Raw genomic sequence first — 19940 nt, forward strand, 5'->3', positions numbered from 1 at the left:
CTTAATTAGAATCTGCTCTCACTGAAATGGAAAGAGGAAAGACAAGTGCTCACACAGTGCCGGGTTGTCACAGCCTGACGTAGCCCACTGCTCAGAATGACTGATTTGAAACCCCAGCTTCAAGAAGACTCTATATCTCCTTCTTGTTTGTCTAACACCATAAAACAACACGGTACGCCTTTTAAAGTTCTGATGACTTAAAAACCACAGAGCCTAAAGACTACTGTTCCCATGTGTATTTTCATATGTAAGAGTTCTTTCCCGATTAAACTTAGGGTTTGCTGCTCTTCAGAGTCCATGGAAAAAGCCCTCTGCTTCAGGGTCCTGAGCTGTGCTACCATGTAGGGAGGGCCCTCAGGGAGAACTATCCCCATTCATCATCCACTCACTGATCTGGAGCCATGAACTGGGACTGGGCCCCAGGGGCTCTAGACCCCTCCATCCCATGAAGAATTCCCCTCCTCCCACACTGAGACACAGGCGCAACCCAACAGCTCTTCCATGCCCCTCCTTATACCTTCAGCCACACAGCCAGATTCCAACAATCATGCCAGTTTGTCTCTGACTGGCCACACAATAGCAGATTCCCTCAGGGTCTCCACTGTGAGGACTCCCTGTGTCTCCAAGGCTTGGACACCCCAGTACAGCAAGCCCTCAAGTGTCTGGCATATAAAACCCTGTTTAGCATTCCTTTGCTACACAGAGCCTCTTCTCTCAGACACTCCAGGCATCTTCTCTCCATGCACCATATTCAAGTCTACCAGGCCAAGTTTTCCCAGAGGGAAACACAGCCTAGAAATGTCATCACCAGCTGCTTCTCCTGCTGAGGAGCTCTAGGAAGTTAAGGGAAGGTTGAATGTGCCGTGATGTGATATTGGCAAGGCTGTAGCTGAGACTCTGCCATTCAGCTGGAGAGGAGAGCTCTGGAGTCCCATAGGGGAACAGAGACCACTACTGGGAACTGGGGACTAGGCTCCTGAGTCATAATGCAGTCTCACAGATTGGGTGTCAGTTCCTCCCAGTGTCATTCTTGCTTTCAGAATTGGGGATGTCCACATCTTCTGAGTCTTCAGTCACAAAGAACTGCCCCTTACTAATTTGCCAAATTTTTACCAATCTGTTCATTCTATGCCCAGTTTCCATCTCTGCTATAGCAGTTTGGAAAACCAGGGAAGGACATGACTCCAATTACCCTGGGTATAGGGGATATGCTCAGGAAGAAACTGGGAGAACCACACTCCTGAAAGCTTCTGGGGACTGATCCCATGAGCTAAAAGCAGCCTCCTGCTAGGGATGTCCTGTGCTCAGCTGTCATAGGTATTAGAGAAGGCTAACCCCTCCATCATTTTCTTTCTTCCAGGACACAGGGCAGATGTCTGGGGTCCAGCAATCCATGGGTGGGTCTCCTGCAAGCCTTAGCTTTCACCTTCTCCACGTGTCTCCCGTTGTCCCCTGTGGGTAGCTATGTCTTAACCTCCCTTTCTCATGTTGGAGCAGGGCCCATGCTAAGAGCTGAAGATTAACTGGGTTTCCTCTTTGACGGCCCATTTTCAAACACTTATTTTACTTATTTTCTGGGGTGCTGGGGATTAGTATTTCAGTGGGTGATTTGGAAGTAGGCAACTCAGTTCTCAAGCTATGTAGTATTTGATAAGTCCTGGCAAGGACTGGGCAGTGGAGAGGTTAGGGAAGAGAGCTCTCTAGGTCTAGCTTGGCACTCGGTCTCAGCATCTGAGCCTTTCCCTGGGAAACTATCAATGCCTTCTCTTGGACAGATGCCACAGCACAGTCCAGTCTATCATCCTGTCCCTCTCCAGAAAGACCCTATCTCAGTGCAGGCTCTAACATACAAGACACATCAAGACCTGGCCTAACCCACAGGGCAGATTCCTCAATTCTGTCTTCCTTACATCCTCTGGCCCAACAGGAACTTGTAATTCTAAGTGGCTACATTCCTTCAGTGCCCAGATATATACTGGGGGTTGGATTAGTCCATTCATGCATTATTCTATGCATCCATGAGTGTCTTTGTAAACACCCAATGCGTGCCCAACACTGATGGACTCTATTGAAAATCCCAACTCATGTCACCAGCCACCTCTGGACCATGGAGGAAGCTATACTCTGAACAGTAGAACAGTGACACAGTGACACAAAGTACATCTGATCCATCCTCAAAATGACTCACTGCCTAACGAGGGCCAATGAGATTTTGACACTCACTGCATCTGGAGGCATGATGGGAATGCAAATGCTGGCTGACTGTCAAGTTGGTAGACCATAGAATCACCTGGGAGAGGGAACCTCGGTAGAGGAATTGCCTTGATCAGAGTGGCCTGTAGTCATGTTTATGAGAGACTGTCTTGACTAATGATTGATGTATGAGGACCCAGACCACTGTGGGCGTCACCATGCCTAGGCAGGCGATCCTGCGCGATATTAAGAAAGCTCTTGAACACGAACTGGCAAGCCATCCAGTAAGTAGGATCCCTCCATGGTTTCTACTTCAGTTTCTTCCTGAGTCCCTCCCCTGACTTCCATTGATGATGAACTGTCACCTGGAAATCTATATGAATTTGCATTGTGGTCAGAACATTTTCTCACATCGTTAGAAAGCAAACTAGAGAGGCACCGCAGAACAGGACATCAGAGCAAGCCTGAAAAAGCCTCAGACCTTAGAGAAGAGACACAGCACCTATGCAGATCTGAGGATTGGTCTGAGCTGTTAAAATACTGTCAAAAGAAAGAAGAGGCTTTCGTACTCACAATAGTACCCTTTCCCACAAACCTCTTCCGAATGTTGGAGGCCATGGGTTCTGCGACTCAACTATATGCCAGCTTGCTATACAGGGACAGCCCATGTCCTTAAGAATCCTGGCTCTATTTGGTCATCATGATACTTGTCATAGAGACTGCCGGGAACCTGGGTCCATTTTTAGGATTGCTATTATTGAGAGGGAGGCTAGCTTCTTCACACCCCCTAGAATCTCCATTTTTTTTCAGAGTGCTAGGGTGTCAGGAGCCACTGTCTCTCAACACATAGGGGTGAGGGTGACTCTGATGCTGAGAACACAGCCTGGGTAACATCCCAAAAGTCAGTTGCTTCCCAAGGGGCACAGAGACATGGGTACTATTGTTCCTTACAACATTGCCCAGATCAGCACCTTATAGAGAAGAGCTGCCACCCTGTGAAGAGCAGAGAACAGCTTCATCACTAGGGTTAGTTGAAGGAGGACAGGAGGAAGAGGCTGTGATCTCATAGGACAGCATGAGTCCCTTAGCTCACCTCTGCCTTCAAGGGAGGAGCCTGATGCTTGGCCAAACTGACCATAGCCCTTGGAGAGCCGCCGCTGCCACCACTACCAGAGCTCAGAAGATTCTGTCCACCTCAACACAGTTCACCAGCTTTGCTCTGTTGGTGAGGGGAAGGCACTGGGAAGTCTGGCCTTTGGAGTCCCTTTTGTCCTCCCTCAGCTTTCTCTGTGTTCTCCTTTCCCACCCACGTGAGCAACTGTTCTGAAACTTTTTTTGGGCATTAGAATTCTCTACGGTTGACTTTTGTATGGAGAGGGATTTGTCCTTCCCCTGGGGTAGCCCCATCTTTGGCAAATCATGTATATGCTTAATCATTGTTCCAACCCCAGTCTCTCATTGAGACTGATTCTAAAGTGACGTTCTGAGAAATGAGACACTTGTTTGCAAATGCAGGCAGTGTTGTAGAAACAACACAAAGCTTTCCGCTGGGATGAAAACAGCATCTTTCACCCCAATGGGAAAAATCTGTTGCCATGAGATCACTGGCACCCCAGCTGTGAGGGGTGTGCCCATTTCCTCAAGGCCACTCTATATGGAGCTTCACACCATGTGGTATGCATTACCGGGTAGCGTGTTGTCAGATCTATAGCTTTCCAGAAAGTTCCGTGCCTTCCCTCATGCCTGTCTTACTAATGAGAAGTGGCTAGCTTCAAACCAGCTTGGCTCACCACTGCGTTGGGGTCTTGTCCTCCCCACAGACATTCAGTCCAGGCAGAGTAACCATGCTTGTCAGTCTCTGCGATGTCCAGACATGGCTTGCTGAATGAATGCTCAAACACTAACTCACCAAGCTGTCTGGAGTGTTCCAGGAGATGCTGTGCCATGTCACATAGAGGCAGGTGACAATGAGTGATGTCCGAAGACAGTGTGACAAGGGAAGGATACTGGGAAAGGGGACAGAAGCCTGACATTCCTCAACTGCCCGGCCATGCTTTTTTCTTTCCTTTTTTCTCTTCTTTCTGCTCAGCCTTCACTCTTCCATACCCTATCACAGAATAGGAGCAGGAAGTGCCAAGCCCCGCCCCTTCCAGACTCACCCACAGTGTGGTGAGAAGGCCACAGTTGGTGGACACCGGATCCCCTGGTGAATTTTACCTTTCTGATTTGACTGCAGTGTGTAGGTGGGGGTTGACCCACTGTGTGGGCAGGATAGCTCCATCCATGTGTAATTTCCATCATTTGGGCAAGCCACATAAACACCGTGTTTTGGGAAAGGAGGCAGAATGTCTGATTGAGAGCTGCAGGGACCAGAAAGCATGGACTAGGATGACGCACCTACGGAGGAACCAGGGCAGTGCCCAGAAGACTTTCGGTGGAAAAGCTCCTGGGTGTGCGGAGTCACAAGTGCATTTCCTCCCCAGCAATTCAGAGCAGAAGTCTTTTTTCATAGCTTCATGTTCAAAGTATGACCACAGGGTAGACTCTGGCATGTAGCAGGTGTTCCGCTTATCTGAGAACCAGGGAACACAGACAGCTTTGTAAACCAAGATTGGCCACAGGTCTCACCAAAGGGAATGTAATTATTAACAACTTGCTGTGTAATTAGCAAGCATATCCAAGGCCTCCACACCCCTAGTGAGAATGATGCTGCTGGTTATGAGTTGGTCTCCAGCCCAGTGGAGCTGAAGCCACAACCCAATCACAAGGTTTGTAAACGGCCCCAGGCTTGGCTTCTCTCAGATTCTGGACCCACCTCCAGCCGTGGCTCCAGCTGGACATTAGGGAGTTCCAGCTTCCTGGAACCTCTTCACACTTTCTCTCTGAGTTCCATTGTCTCGGGCTGGCCATTGGGGAGCTCTGAGTCTCTTCATACTTTCTCTCTGAATTCACCCTGTGTATTCAATGCTCAGCAGATCCAGGTCTATAAGTCTTGGGATGACATCAACGTGCCAAAGAGCTTTCAACTCCGTCATGGGCCAGGAACATTAGAGGGCTGAAAGCTGAGAGAACCGTAGACCACTCAGAGCCCAGGGGAGGTAACATCTGTTCTTTCACCCACATTGTAGGAATTTAGCTGGCTGACTGGCTATTTTGTTTAGTTGATAAGTTGGCTGGTTTTGTTTGATTGATTACTTAGTTGGTTGACTGCTTGGTTGGTTGGTTACATGGTTGATTAACTGGCTGGTTTTGGTTAGTTAGCAGATTGGTTTTGATTGTTAGTTGGTTACCTGGTTAATTAGCTGACCGGTTTTGGTTGATTGACTTATTAGTTACTCAGTTGGTTGGTTTGTGTCAGCTGATTGACTGTTTGACTTCATAGTTTGTTTTTATTAGAAACTTTGTCACTGTACATATCTGTCATAGAACTTTCAGGACCCAGCAGTTGTTAAATATAAATGGTCTGTTTAGCACTGGCTGTTAAATGTGAATGTCATAGACATGAAAGCAGCGTAGAGCATAAACAGATTTGGACACTGGGGGGGCTTGGGGTATAAACGAAAGTGGGTCGTATCCAATAATACAGAGCCCAGAGCTCTGAGGGTCCCCCATGCTCACCTGCAGGAGCCCCGATAAAAGGCAGGAACAGATATCAAAGACACAACTGTCATCAGAGATAGGATGCCCACATAGAGCAGGATGTCTGGTGCCTTCTAAACCAGGGTAATTGCGTTCGTGAGGGACTTATGAAAAATTGTTTCCCATTCAAACTTGGGTTCCCACTTGACTGACAGCAGGAAGGCATCAAGGTAGAGCAGATGTTCATTCAGAGTCCTTGGAGACGTCCCCCAAAGTGCCACCATACCCGCTCTAGAGGGTAGGACTTGGCCTGCTGACCATGGGAGCACATTCATTGTCCCCTTCAGATGTCACAGGATGAGAGGGGTGTGGCTGAATGCAAGCTGCTTCCATGTCACTTGTCCTGCTCACCCTTGTGAACCTCACTGGGCCACTGCTTACTTTTCCATGCCAGGAAAGCCCAGAAGTGCCGCTGGTAACGGTACCCTTGAGGACATGTTTACTTCTGACTCTGAAAGTGCAGAAATCACTTTCTCTCTCAGCAACCTCGTGGGTAAAGCTTTACATTTGGAAACAAGCGGGACTTTTAAAGATGATTTTCATTAAGAGTTGTATGCATGTGTGTGCACAGGAGTACAGGTGCCACAGAGGGCAAAGGTCTTGGGCCCCCTGGAGCTGGAATTATAGGCCGTTATGAGCCACCTGATGTGGGTGCTGGGAACTGAACTTTGGTCTTCCACAAGATCAGCATGCTATCTCAACCCCTGAACCATTATCTCACCAGTCTCAGGAGCAACAGATTTAATATCACACTTGAGGAAAAGTGTCCCTTGTTTGTGACTATGTGCACGTGATGGAGGGGGTGAGTGAGAGGTGGCCTGCATTGTGTACATATGTGATCGTGTACATCTGTGTGTGCATGTGGGACCTGTCTGCCTGTGTGTGTGTGCTCTGTACTGTATGTACATGTGTATATTTGTGATGTGACATATATAATGTATATATATATATATATGCTGCATGTATATGCACGTGCATGTGCATAGCAAGAAAGATAAAAGATCAGAGACAGATGCTGGGGTTCAAACTTCAAGATGAAGATCAGAAAAGCAAAGCAACTGTTCACTAGCTCTTACTCTAACTCAGACTGAAAGGGGATCCTGGCTCCACCAAACCTCAGACTGAAGCCTCTCCTCTGTGGCTGGAGAATCCTGAGACTTCAATGTCTTCCTATCCTCAGTGTGGCTTGAGAATGAATGCCAGCTCTGAGACCCTGTTCCTGTCTTAAATACCTCTCATGAGTCCTGGGATTGAAGGCATATGATGCCAGGTGCTGAGATCAAAGGCATGAGCTCTGTTACTGTGCAGGCCATGGCGCCCTTGAACTCGGAGAGATCTGTCTACCTCTACCTCCCAAGTGGTGGGATTAAAGATGTGTGCCATCACCGCCTGGCTTCTATAGCTTGTAACTGACTTTGCTTTCTGAATCCTCAGGCAAGCTTTAATAAGTCATAAATAATATATCACCGTGTGTGTGTGTGTGTTTTGTATGTGCATGTGTGTGCAAGCATAAGTGCTGTGTGCATATATGCTATGTGTATATGTGTATGCTGTGTAGTTGTGTGTATGTGTGCAATGTGTACATGTGTGTGCTGTGTGTGTGTCTGTGCTATGTGTGCTATGCGTGCATGCTTGTACTGTGTGTGTGTGTGTGTGTGTGTGTGTGTGTGTGTGTATACATTGAGGGTGTGATTGTTTAGATGTGGCCTGGCAGGACTCCCTCTCTTCTAGCCACCCACTGCAGGAATGGCTTCTTAGTCTCAGATCGCAGTTCTGCATCTGGATGATTCAAACACACTTCCCTGTTGCAATTTGATGCCCGCATTATGTAAGAATCATACTTTCAAAACGTAATCACCAGGTAGTTACAGAGAAAGTTCAACTTTATGCGTCTGCCCCTGACACTTGGAACAGAGGAGTCTTCTTTTTTATTGTCTCCTAATTATACTCCATAAGTCCTAAGCAACCAAACACACCTTAGTAAATAAACAAGGCCAGCTCAAACCATGCAAACCGCCCATGGTGATTTAGGATCGTTGCCACATAGATTATTCACCCTGTACCAGTTCATAGCTGTACTGAGGCACGTGACAAGAAAACCATACAGGTGAATGGGGGTGGAGGTTCAGCAATGTTAGGACTCTCCTCTGGCAATCCCCATGAGGAGGGAAGAACAGTGCTGTCCCAACTCTGAGCTCCCTCTCCCTCATCCCCCAGAGTTGGGCTCTGGTCCCAAAAGCTTATTGCTGCTACCTGGGCTTCTGGCCTGTGCTGTGGGCCCTTCAGCCTCACTGTATAATGGCATTCCAGCATATGGAATCCAGCAGCTTCACGCTGGGTTGATCCCAGAATGGAGGAGCCCCTGGGATCAGTGGTATAGAAAGGTGTGGAGCTCCTCACCCCTGGGATCAGTGGTATAGAAAGGTGTGGAGCTCCTCATCCCTCCCTCCTGTCCTTGAAGAAGGTCCAGGGTCATGGCTTTACATTGCAGTTTTAGCCCTGAGTATTTATGTCTTTCCCACTTACTTGCAGCAATCATGATTCCATTTTTTTTTATTTAACAAAAGGTCATACTAGTTGAGGTAGCAGTAGAATATTTGGAATATTTCAAAAGGAAACATGACATAGAATTTAGAGATGCTTTTGTCAAGGCCTTCTACAAGTGGGGTCTTTCTGATTCGATGCTGGAATCCACCATACCTCACCACCCTGAACAGGGACAGCCCAGCCCAAGTCTCGCTAGACACTTCAATGTCTACAAAAAAAGCCAGCCGTCTGTGTTTCACTCCTGTGCATGAAGGACCTAGGGTTAAACCAAATGGCGGAGACTGACTGATGTTTTTAAAATCACAATTCTCTTGGTGCTTACAAGTCTTACTTCAGGACTAGCTCAGGAAACCCCATGTGTGTGTTTCCTGGGTTGTCATGTGACCTGTGTGGATGAGAAGAAAGCTCTAGAAGATTTTTCATAAGGCTTTTACAACTTGGATCTTCTTGTAACCACTTTGTGGTTTGATTTTTTTTTATCAGCACCTGTGAACCAAGAGACATCTGGGCTTCCTCTGAGTGCATTTTTGCAAAGAATACCATGCTCAGATGGCTGATGAGTGAGGAGCTAGCTAGCCTCAGTTGATCTTGGTGATCAGAAGCTTTTTGCCGTGTGCAGAAAATTCTCCACCCACAGTCCATTCCTTTCCAAAGCTCAAGTGACTTGCTCTACTATGGATTGTATGGACACGGCGTCAGCCTGGTGTGTTCCCCCAGCCCTCCAAGCAAGCTAAAGTTGGCTTGCTATTCCCACAATTCACCCTGAGGCCACAGTACCACAGAAATGATGCCCTAATGCTGAGATAAAATGGAAAGTCCATTTCACAACCTGGGTGTGGCTCTATGAGGCCAACTGCAATTGCAATGACGAAGTCCGAGGAGTTTGTCTCTCCAGGTCTCTGTGTCTCTTTGTTCTTAATACTGCTGCATAGATGCCTTCAAGCCCGTTTTTTCCTAAGCAGCTTGTATTTTCACCTTGCCAAAGATTTGGCATTTCAGAATCAGAACGGAGGCAACAACCACGGATACCTGGCAATGATGCTTTCCTTGACTATGCTGGGTTTGCCCACAGGAACTTGCAAGTGGAAGGGCACACAGGGCATTCCGGTGTATTGGAGCGCAATGTATGTTCAGAAAGACATCTGCACTCCTGATATATTGGTGTTATTGTTTAAGCAGAAATGGGCCTTACCTCCAAGGCAGGCCTTGACTTAAAGCAATTAAATAAGGGACTACTCATAGCATGCAGAGCTGTTGTAAAGGAAGTGAGTCAAGACAGTTTTGCATTTTCGTATTGCACAAAACTAAAGCATTTGCATTCAGAAAGAGAGCAGAGGTTTCAATCACTTTATCTATTCAAAAATGCGGGCTACTTTTTAACTGAATAAAAAAATGTCCTTCCATGAGTTTTTTATTTTTTTAATTATCATTCTGGCTTATACAGGCCATTTTCGTGCAAGAATATAAAGCACTTTGAGAAAGTCCCTGCCATGGCCTGTCTGTCCTCTGGCACCTATCACTCCCATTTCCTTCCATCCCCTTAACGCCCTAGACAGTCCTGCTTCTGTCTCGTGTCATCTGTATAGTTCTGTGTATCTGCATAAAATCTAGGGCCCACAAAAGGGAGGGAGCATGTGGTGTTCATCTTTCTGAGACTGACTTGAATTGCTTAGCGATGAGTTCCTTCTATGCTCACGTCAGTCGAGAAATTCACTGAGCATCAAACTGCAGTTGACAGCACCAGGCTGAACTGATACACGCCCCTTTCTCTCCTGCCCTCCTCATGGGAACATCCTTCCCATGCAGTTGGCCAGCTGAGGCAGCAGTAGCACCCAGGAATAAACAGCCAGGTATCTGTGCTCCTAAAATAGAAGCCAGATTGTCCAGTTGCGTAACAGACCTCAATAATCAGCTTCAGTGCTGCACTGAGTAATGTTTATCCTGCTGTGACTTCTCAAAGCCGGCGCTTAAACGAAATCCCCAACACATTTCTTCACATTCATTATTTAAAGATCTCTGCAGTCTTAAACACACCCCAGAGTGATCTCCCGGCTGCTGTGCTTTAAGCTGAGGTGTTACAGGTCTCGGCTACGGTGTTTCTATGGGACAGTGGCTTCAGAGCTGCACGAAGCCAGACTGTTTTGCATGGTGCATGGTACACTAAAGCTTTCACTGCATACAAACCTGCAAGCAGACCCTTTACAAGTGTGGCCCATTCTTCCTCTACTCTTTCCCTTTCCCTTTTTCAGTGCTGCAGGTGAAATCTGGGTCCTCTTATGCCAGGCAAATGCTCACCACCGAGCTGTAGCCCAGCCCTTTAGGGGCATGTTGTGGGGGTGCGTGTGTGTGGAGGGGGCTGTGCATGCACGTTTAACACCTTTGCTAAGATGTGGTTCATACATGCACAGACTGAAAATGTTCAGTGCAGTTTAACGTATTCACGTCTGCGTGCGTGTGCGTGTGCTGCCATCACAGCATCCCATTTAGAACACTGACTCACGCAAATCAGGTTTGCCCCTCAACTGTCACCCCACCCCATCCTTCAGAGACTACTGGTCCTCTCTCTCTGTTTCTCTATTATACTAAATCACATGGATGGAATTATCTGGGTGGCCTTTTGTGTGTGACTTCTAACCCAAAGCATTACATTTTGAAGGTTTGTCCATGCTATCCTCTCTCTCTCTCTCTCTCTCTCTCTCTCTCTCTCTCTCTCTCTCTCTCTCTCTCTCTCTCTCTCTCTTATGTTTTAATTACCTGCTCATGGGTTTCTTGGTATATGGAATGCTTCCTCCTTCAAGTTATTGCAGATAATGCTTCTGTAGATATTTACATGTGTTTAGACAGATTCCTGTTTAATTTCTGTCAAGAATACGCCTAGGAATACATTGTTCACCTGTGGTTAACCTTTTGAGAAACTGTAAAAACCTTTCCACAGCATCTGCACCATCTGCTGTTCACACCAGGTGGTTCTGAGGTCCCATCTGTCACGTCTACCAGCTAGGTCTGGGGGTACAGTTTCACCACCCAACCACAGTCATCCTGCTGTGTGAGACAGTCTCACTGTGGCTTTGATATTAATCCTACAGGTATCTTTATCTTCTTTGAGAAAACAACCTTTACCATCATTTAAAATTAGATATCGTTGTGTTGTTGACTCATGGGAGCTTCATACAATCTAGATGCTTGATCCTCATTAGATAAAAGATTTCCAAATAATCTTCCCCATTATATACATTGTCTTTCACCTTCATGTGTGTGTGTGTGTGTGTGTGTGTGTGTGTTCATATGAGTGGTCGCATGTGCACTTGTATGTGTGTAAATGTGAAGATCAGAGGACACCCTCAAGTCTACTTGTTTTTTGAGACAGGGTCTTCGCTCACCTGGAACTCACCAAGGAGGCCGGGCTGGCAGGCCAGCAAGCCCCAGGGACACCCAGCGCTAGGACCACAGCTGTGCCCACAGCACCCAGCCTGTTATCCTTTCTGTCTTTCAAAGTATTTACTTTATTTTTAGTTTCAGTGGAGTCCTACTTACCCAAATCTCTAACTCTGCTCTTTTTTTTCAGATTAAGAACATCACCCAAGTGGCCTTTGCTTTAGTAACTTAAGTCCCCTCCCCACAACCCCAGCCAGTCTCTGATGTTGTCACTTCAGGAACACTAACCGCCAAGCGTGTTAGAAAATGAACATAGTCTCACTGTCTATTCTTATTTTTATAGACCAAGCTCCTTGCCAAAGGTGGGTTAATCTCTGAGGAATATTTGCCCCTAATTGTGACAGTTGGAGGTGACATAGGCAAGGTGGAGGGCAGAGGACAGAAGCAGTTACTGAACCTGTACATCCCCATGGCAGAGCTGATCCACCCAAAAATGTCACCTGTGCCTGATGTGGGCACCCTGGCCCAGGAAGGACCCTGTGGCCTTCTCTGTCCTCAAATTCTACATGATAGGGATGGGGCCTAATCAAGCTGCTGATGTAGACCCGTCTTTTTAAAATATTACTTATTTATCTTTATTATTGGTGTGTGTGTGTGTGTGTGGTTGTGAGTGCATGTGTTTGTGTGTGTGTGTGCGTGTGCACGCGCGCCATGGCCCAGAAGTAGAAGCCAGAGGTTAATTTTCAGGATACAGGTCTCTCCCTTGATCCCGGGACCCAGGACTCCAACTCCTGTCATCTGAGCCAACTTGCTAGCCCTTAGCTAGTACCTTTGTTATTTATCTTAACTCATTGTAGAGCCAGAGTCAGAACAGAATCTAGAGAAAGTGAAGTCTGCTATGGTGGCAGAAGCTTGTAATCTTGGTGTTTTGTAGAGGTAGGAGCAGCAAGCATTCATGGTCATCCTCAGCTATATATGGCGTTTGAGGCCAGCCTGGAATACATGGGACCCTCTATTTGAGGAAGAAAGAAGGGAGGGGAGGCTGAACAATAAATTCAACCTCTTCCTTCCTTCCTTCCTTCCTTCCTTCCTTCCTTCCTTCCTTCCTTTCTTTCCTTCTTTCTTTCTATTTTTAGAGCTTTTGACTAGCATGCACAGGACTTTTCCTTGCTCTGATACTTCAGTCCTTTAATGGCTTCTGCCAGTTTGTCACCAGATTAAAATTTCCAAGTCCTTCCACCACACAAAACCCCAGCAGGCAGACATGCACTGTGCGCGTGGGCTGTGGGAGGTGCTGTACCCTGTTTGGGTGAGCACCATGCGACCCAAGGAGCTACTTCCTCATGGAATCTGGAGCAGCTGAGGCCTAGAGGTGTCCCCAGGGAGGCTGGAGTGGGAATTTAGACTGTGCCGTGTGAAGCAGGGAGTCAGAGGCAAGAAAGAGTCACACTCCCCTGGACTTCCGTGTGTCCTGGAAGGGAGGAACGGCTCCTCTTCCTGGTGTCTGATCCCAGGGGCTCACAGTAGGCTCTGAACTATGCTGCTCACCAAAGTGGACACTAAATTCTGTCTACCACAGTGGGTATGAACGTGGCCTTAGGCTGCCCTGCCCCACTCTTCCGTGATGACTGACACCTCACTTCCAGCACTGTCATAGATTACCCACAGCAGCTCGTCAGCCCCTCAACCTCAGGGCCCCAGGGTGACAACCCTTCAGTGACATCTGTTGTCAGTTAAACAGCCTTTACCATTTGTCTGTGAGACCCTGAGTTGGCTTGCCTGGTCACTTTGGAACCTCTCTTCTGCTCCCTCCACTCAAGCTGGGCCTGGCAGTCAGGAGTGGCAAGTTTCCTCCAGGACTGCAGAGTGGGCACCCTCCCCAGGCATCGGGCTCCAAATCCGCAGCTCTGCAGGTTTCGGCAATGGTTCCGGGCCTCTGACTCACCTGTCGACTCACGCGGGAAGGCCATGGCAGGGTGCCCTGGCACAGCCCAGGTCCCACAGCCCTACGGCTGAGCACATGTCAGAGTCCCCAGCTCTCAGTCTCTGGCAAGACCAGGAGCCAAGAGGGCCTAGATGAGTGTGTGCTTGAGGTCTATGGCCCATCCCTAGTTCCAGACAAGGTACCAAGTGACCACTGGAGAGGGGATAAGAGGACCTGCCAGCCAGAACCTGTCAGACAGAAAGAGCAACAGTAGGAAGCTTTGTTACTATTCTGTGAAGGACACCCACACCCTCCTTACCCCAGGACCGGTACATGGGTCCCTGCTTATGGATACTTGTAAAAAGAGCCTCCTGCATCCTCCTTATCCCAGACGTAGAGAGAAAGAGTACAAATCTCAGAAGTTCTGATGAACAGTCTTTATATAATTTAATGTTCATTCCCCCCAATTCCTGAAAAAAATTTAGCCTCCTGCATCCTCCTTATCCCAGACATAGAAAGAGTACAAATCTCAGAAGTTCTGATGAACAGTCTTCATATAGTTTAATGTTCATTCCCCCCAATTCCTGAAAAAAATTTCTGATGCTCATGTTTGTTTAGATATTGTTTGTTTACAGACAGGATCTCATGAGGCCCTGAATTTGCTGTGTGTGTATTCAAGGACAGCCTTGAGTCTTTGACCCTCTTGCCTGTACCTCCTCAGTCTGAGATTACACGTGTGTACTTCATGTATGCCAGGCAAACACTCAGCCACATCTCCAGCCTCCTAACATGTGTTTCTACGTGAAGTGGCGTCGTCAGGACACATACACAAGCTAGCCTGCTAGATGACCGTGTGTGGTCATCTGTCCAGCCTCCAGGGCCTCTAGTGAATACCCTGCCTCAAATGGTAGCTGCTGCTTTGGAGCTTAGGTATTAGATGTAGACGCCTCAGGGCAACCGAAGTCTTGGGCATCCTTGACAGCAGGTGAGGGCTTCACTTCTGTCCGGGGCCTGCTCCTTATTGACCCACAAGGTTTAAAGGATTCAAAACTCTCAAAGTCCATTCTTGCATGTGCTTTCTAAGTTAGAGAGTCTGTGGTGGCCGTGGCTCGGAGTTCAACACAAAACTGGTTCTTCAGTGTGGCACTCTGTGACGCTGCTCTCCTGAGTCAGAACGTTGTAGCATCCTCCCCTCCCAGAGCTACCTTCCAGAACTTTATACAGTATGTACAAACATGTCATCTGACCATTCCCCAAAAACTTGTCACCCAGGCCATTAATCCTTCAAAAATGCAAGGAAAACAACCTGCTGGGGCTGAGCCTGTGCGTGAATGTACGTGCACAGGTATGTGTGCCCGTGTGTGCACCTCCGTGGTATGCTCGTCTCTGTGCCAACTAAATGTCTTTGAATGGCAGGGACACTCCTCTGTGGTGGGCGTGTCGCCCAGGTGTCTGGACACTGTTTACTGAGGAGCATGTGACCAGGTGACCGGTCTGGAGTCACACCAGGATTCCTCCACCGTGCCTGGCAGCTCTAGATCCTTCTCCTTTACTCCTTGCCTGGGGTCTCGTGAACACCCACAGTGTACAGCAGGTCTGGGGAGGACAAAGTGGAGGGTAGGGACGAGGCTTCAAGCCCTGGTCCCACCTTCCATGCTCCATGCCAGGCCCCCTCAGAGCCCATGGGAAGCTGCTGCCTGACATTTGAAGGTCAAAGTTCATTGAAGTTCCTTTTTTCGTGTTTTCCTCACAGAGAAAATGAGACTGCTCACTGACTCATGGTACGCTAGGAGTGTAAAATCCCTTGGTACCCAAGCTCGCTTCTCCTTTCTTGCTGCTGTTCTGAAGGGCACGAGGGAATGTCTCCCTGCCTCCGGGTGGCCCCATTGTCTTTCAAGTGTCCTGGCTTGTGTGTGTGTCACCACCATTTCTCCTGCATGGTCCAACGTGCTTTCCCTATGACAAGGATGCCAATAACCAGATTAGGCCCACACTAGTCCATTGTAGCCCCCCCTTAACTTTCTTATATCTGTGAAAGGCCCGATTTCCATGCAGCATCAGAGTCCCAGAGGTTGGAACACAGACATATAATTTAAGGAACATGAAACTCACAGAAAGGAGTGAAGTTTAGCAGTTAACAGAGTTGGAGAGGATTTGGGGAAGGAAACAGATGCCAAAGACCCTAAGAATAAAGTTTGTTGAAAAACAAAAGAGAGGTAAGACTTGTTACCAAGGGAAGCAGGAAGTATAATAGACATGACTATCTGCAGGTAACTTCGAGTCTGCTAGCACCAGCCTCGTCACATGGGAACGCTGGCGTCTAGAATGTAGGTTAACTGCACAGACAACATCGCCTTGTGGGATGGTTGCTGTGTGCTTTACCCTCTACGTAATACCTACTGTGAGCACCCAGGGCCTTGGCTATGGCTGTCACTCATCTCGTCCATGACCAGTCAGATGCTACAGCTGGGTCCTCCACAAATGAGCCACCTGGCTGCTGTGGGATGTTAGCATCCTGCCACCCTGACCTGTGTCACCACCCACCCAGAACACATTCATCTCGCAACCAATGGAGCCCTGTGTGTCTGAATCTGACTTTAGGTTCACACTTAGTCAAGCCCATCTTCATTGGGTGCATCAAATTGGGTTCCCACTACCAAGAGATCTTGTGTGGGTGGGGTGGGGGAGTTCCAGGGATGGGAAACAGCAGGCGACTTACCAGCAGTCACTCAAACACAACCAAGGATACTGGAGTCCCACCTCTGCTTCTACAGTCTAGTTTGCTCCTCTAGACAGCAGCCCATACATTCTGAAGCTGGGGTGCGTGGGTGACTGGTTGGGTGGCCTTTGGAGGTGGGAGCAATTCTTGGACCTGCTCTCTGGTCTCACAGAATCAGTTCACCCTCACTGAAGATGCCGGAGCAAGGGAAGAGAAGACCAAGAAAGGGGAGCCAGCCAACACCATCCCCACTCCACCCCCGACCCACACTCAAAGAAAAAACATGGAGCCGAGCTAACATGAGCAACAGGCACCCAGGGCAAGACCCAGGGAGGTGCCCACCTCTAGTTCATCTCATTGAATAGAACAACAGTTTCTAAGCACTTTGTGTAGAATTCTGCTAATTGTCATGTGTAAATCCCATGCCAGACAACGTTAGCATTTCCTTTCTTTGATGGAAAAGGACTCTAAGGCATGGAAAGGTTAAGTATATGCTCAATGTAGTGTGGCTAATGCACAAGTCAGCATATACCTAGCATGTGACCATAGGGCTTGTTATCATAATAATAATAGTGAGGATACGTAGCTGACATGGGTTCTTAGGAGAGGAGGGGCTGACCTGGGACAGAGTGGTCTGAAAGATTGGAGAGCACCGGTGCTGTGTCTTGGCGGCAGATGACAACCACGTGGGCCTGGTGATGCTGGGTCTGGAAAGGGTGGCAGCCTGTTCTCTCAGCTGCAGGGGCTTCCCTGCCCATAGGTGCTGTGCCCGGGAGATGCCACCCAGAGTCGGCCCAGCACCAGTTAAGATTCCAGACGCCGTATGGGAATGAACAGAAAGGGCTCCAGGGCAGCCCAGCAGGGCCATTATTATGACAGACAAGGGCCACAGGGGGCTCGGGGAAGCCATCCCAGGGAGTCACTTTCTGAGGACTGCAGAGAGCTGGAAGGGGAGCAGGATTCAGAGCTACACAACTATCAGCCTGGGTCTGAATTGTATCTGCTGTGTGGATAGGACGCATTAAAGTTAACCAGTGAGATGATTACACACACATAAAGAAACGGAACCCTTTCTGCTCCCCACACTTGTGAGTAAACTGCACGCTAAACATTTAAACTCAAAGACAAAAGTTCAAACGCCAAGCATGGGGTGAACGTCTATTATCTGATACTTGAGGGGCCGAGGGAGGAGGGTGGCCACAAGCTCAAGACCTGCCTACAAGTTCCTGACCAACCAGAGTTGTACAGTGAAACGCTGTCTCAAAATAACTTTTTTTAAAAGGCAAGTAATGGTGCACCTGTTGTTATCTCAGTGCCAGAGAGACGAAAACAGTGGATCCCTAGGGCATGCTGGCCAGCGTGGCTACCCTAATCGGCAGGTTTCCAGCCAATGAGAGACACTGTCTCAAAGATTGAAATAGATGGTTCCCGAGAAAGGACACCCAAAGGTGACATCCGGACCTTTGCACACATACATGTACACACACACACACACACACACACACAAATAAATAAAACAATGTAATATTAAATAATATAATAAGCCGTACATTCATGCTTGCATCAAGACCTTCAACGGGATCCCAAAGAGAAGGCAGAAAAACTGGCCCAACCCCCTTTTATCCCATCATCCCCAGGGGTACCAGGGCACCAAGTCAGGGACAACCGAACTCTCCCACAGCAGGCTGTTCCCTGCCTCACAGGAACGCAAGGTATCACTGAATGTTAGCATTGGTACTGTCCCCAGAGTCCTGACAGGCCCCTGTTTAGTCTTACCTAGAATTCAAAGCTATGAAAGCCATTTGAAATCTAAGATTACCCACACAGGCAACCCATCTGCTGATAGGAATTGCCTGGCCACTGTATTCTCTCCAAGCTAACACTGGCACCTCTTATGTGAAACCATCCCCAATCCCCCTCCCCTCCCCCACCCAGAGCACATGTGCTTGGTTAAGCAGAGCAATAACCCTGAGTTATCTCACCTGAGTCTAGCCCGAGCTAGCTCCATCTCCCACTTGAAGACAATGCATTAAGATCATTTTGTTGCCAAAAATGTATCTATATGTGTGCAACTGTGTTCATCCGTGTGTTATTTTCTTCCAGGATGCTGAGATTCACCGAGGAGAGGCTGAAAAAAAAGAGAAGCATGGGCAAGCTTTCTCAGACAGCCTCGGAAGACAGCGATGTGTTTGGTATGTAGCAGTATAGAGGGTCTGGCCCCCTTTCGTGCTTGGACTGTCAGCCCACGCCTTCTCACTGGAAAATTCTTGTCCTTCTCTTTGGGTTTTTGGTATTGTTGCTGTTGTGGTTTTGTTTTGTTTTTGTGGGTGTATGTGTATTCCCATATATGAATACAAGCTCGCACGGGACACAGGGAAGTCAGAGGACAACCTCCCCTCCCCCCCACCTATATAAAACAAGTTATCTTGTTCACCACTGCTTACCGCAGGATGCCTGGTCTATGAGCTTCCAATGGCCAACTCCACCCATCCCCTTCTCTTTACACTGGAATTTCAGATGTGCACTGTTATGTGTGGTTTTACATGGATTCCAGGGATCCACACTGAGGTCCTCACATTTATGCAGCAAGTCATTTACCCACAGGACTATCTCCCCAACCTCTGTCTTCATTTTTAATTATCCGTGCAGTGGTATGGCAAACAGGTCACCTTACTGCCCTCCTGTAGACCCTTTCCCATGAGACCCAGAATTTTGTTTGCTCATGGTTGCTCCCTGTAACCCTAAGGCTCCTAGCAGTCTCCCTCTCTGCCAGTTGGTGGGGACATCAGCAAGCCAGACTCACAGTGACATAACAATGCTGACTAGGAAGTAAGCTTGCCAAAGTCTGTGTACAGCCTTCCTTGGGCTGGCTGTAGACGGTGACTCAGCTGTTGTTGGGAATAAGTGCTGTCTGTGAAATGCTACCTTCCTGGAGCCTCGAGAATACACACTGCCCTTCACATGGGTTTTCTGTTTCTTCCTTCTTACCAGAGGGGACAAACATCCTCATCTGATTCTTTCGGAATGTGGTTGAGTTATCTTTTCCATGACTTCCCTCCAGCTCCCACGACTGACCAGAATCTAAGGGACGCTGCTGTCTTCCTTTTTTCCACTTAGGGAGTCAGGAGAAGGGAAGCATGGTAGAGAACAAACCCACGTGGTAAGAGCCCACTGTCCTGAGAGGAAACCGCAGCCAGGCCCTGCCACTGCAGGTCATAGCCCCGTCACCAACCTAGGTTTCAGTCAGTGGAAGCTAGCACCCCTTGGGCACCCCCTCTCAGGGCCTCCGCTTGCTTCTGCAAAGGCCTTTCTCCATTCTTCTCCCTAGACAGTGCCGTCTACCCTGGAGTTTTGTTATTGTTCCTTTTGACTTACTTGGTGTCTTCAAAATTCCTTCCTTCTGTGCTTTGTCCTTCTTGAGCAAGCACCTGTGGTTGAAAAGTCTCTGGGAACAGTGTGACCATAACATTGAAAAGTCTCTGGGAACAGTGTGACCCTAACATTGAAAACCATGACCGTGAGCTGGAATTGTGTTGGGGGGGG

General features: G+C 48.1%; 1 protein-coding gene across 3 annotated transcripts in view; it reads left to right on the forward strand.

Moving 5' to 3' along the window:
- The window catches only part of LOC101822529 (myelin basic protein), a 109364-nt gene that overhangs the window by 26941 nt on the left and 62483 nt on the right, over positions 1-19940 (forward strand). For all 3 annotated transcript variants that reach the window (XM_013123837.3, XM_013123841.3, XM_040757792.1), the window contains one exon: positions 18501-18589. In XM_013123837.3, the coding sequence (XP_012979291.2) occupies positions 18502-18589 (88 nt within the window). In that variant the 5' untranslated portion in view covers position 18501. The remainder of the gene's footprint in view (positions 1-18500; positions 18590-19940) is intronic.

The sequence above is a fragment of the Mesocricetus auratus genome, unplaced genomic scaffold (genome assembly GCF_017639785.1).
Source record: "Mesocricetus auratus isolate SY011 unplaced genomic scaffold, BCM_Maur_2.0 Super-Scaffold_100015, whole genome shotgun sequence".
Lineage (NCBI taxonomy): Eukaryota > Metazoa > Chordata > Mammalia > Rodentia > Cricetidae > Mesocricetus > Mesocricetus auratus.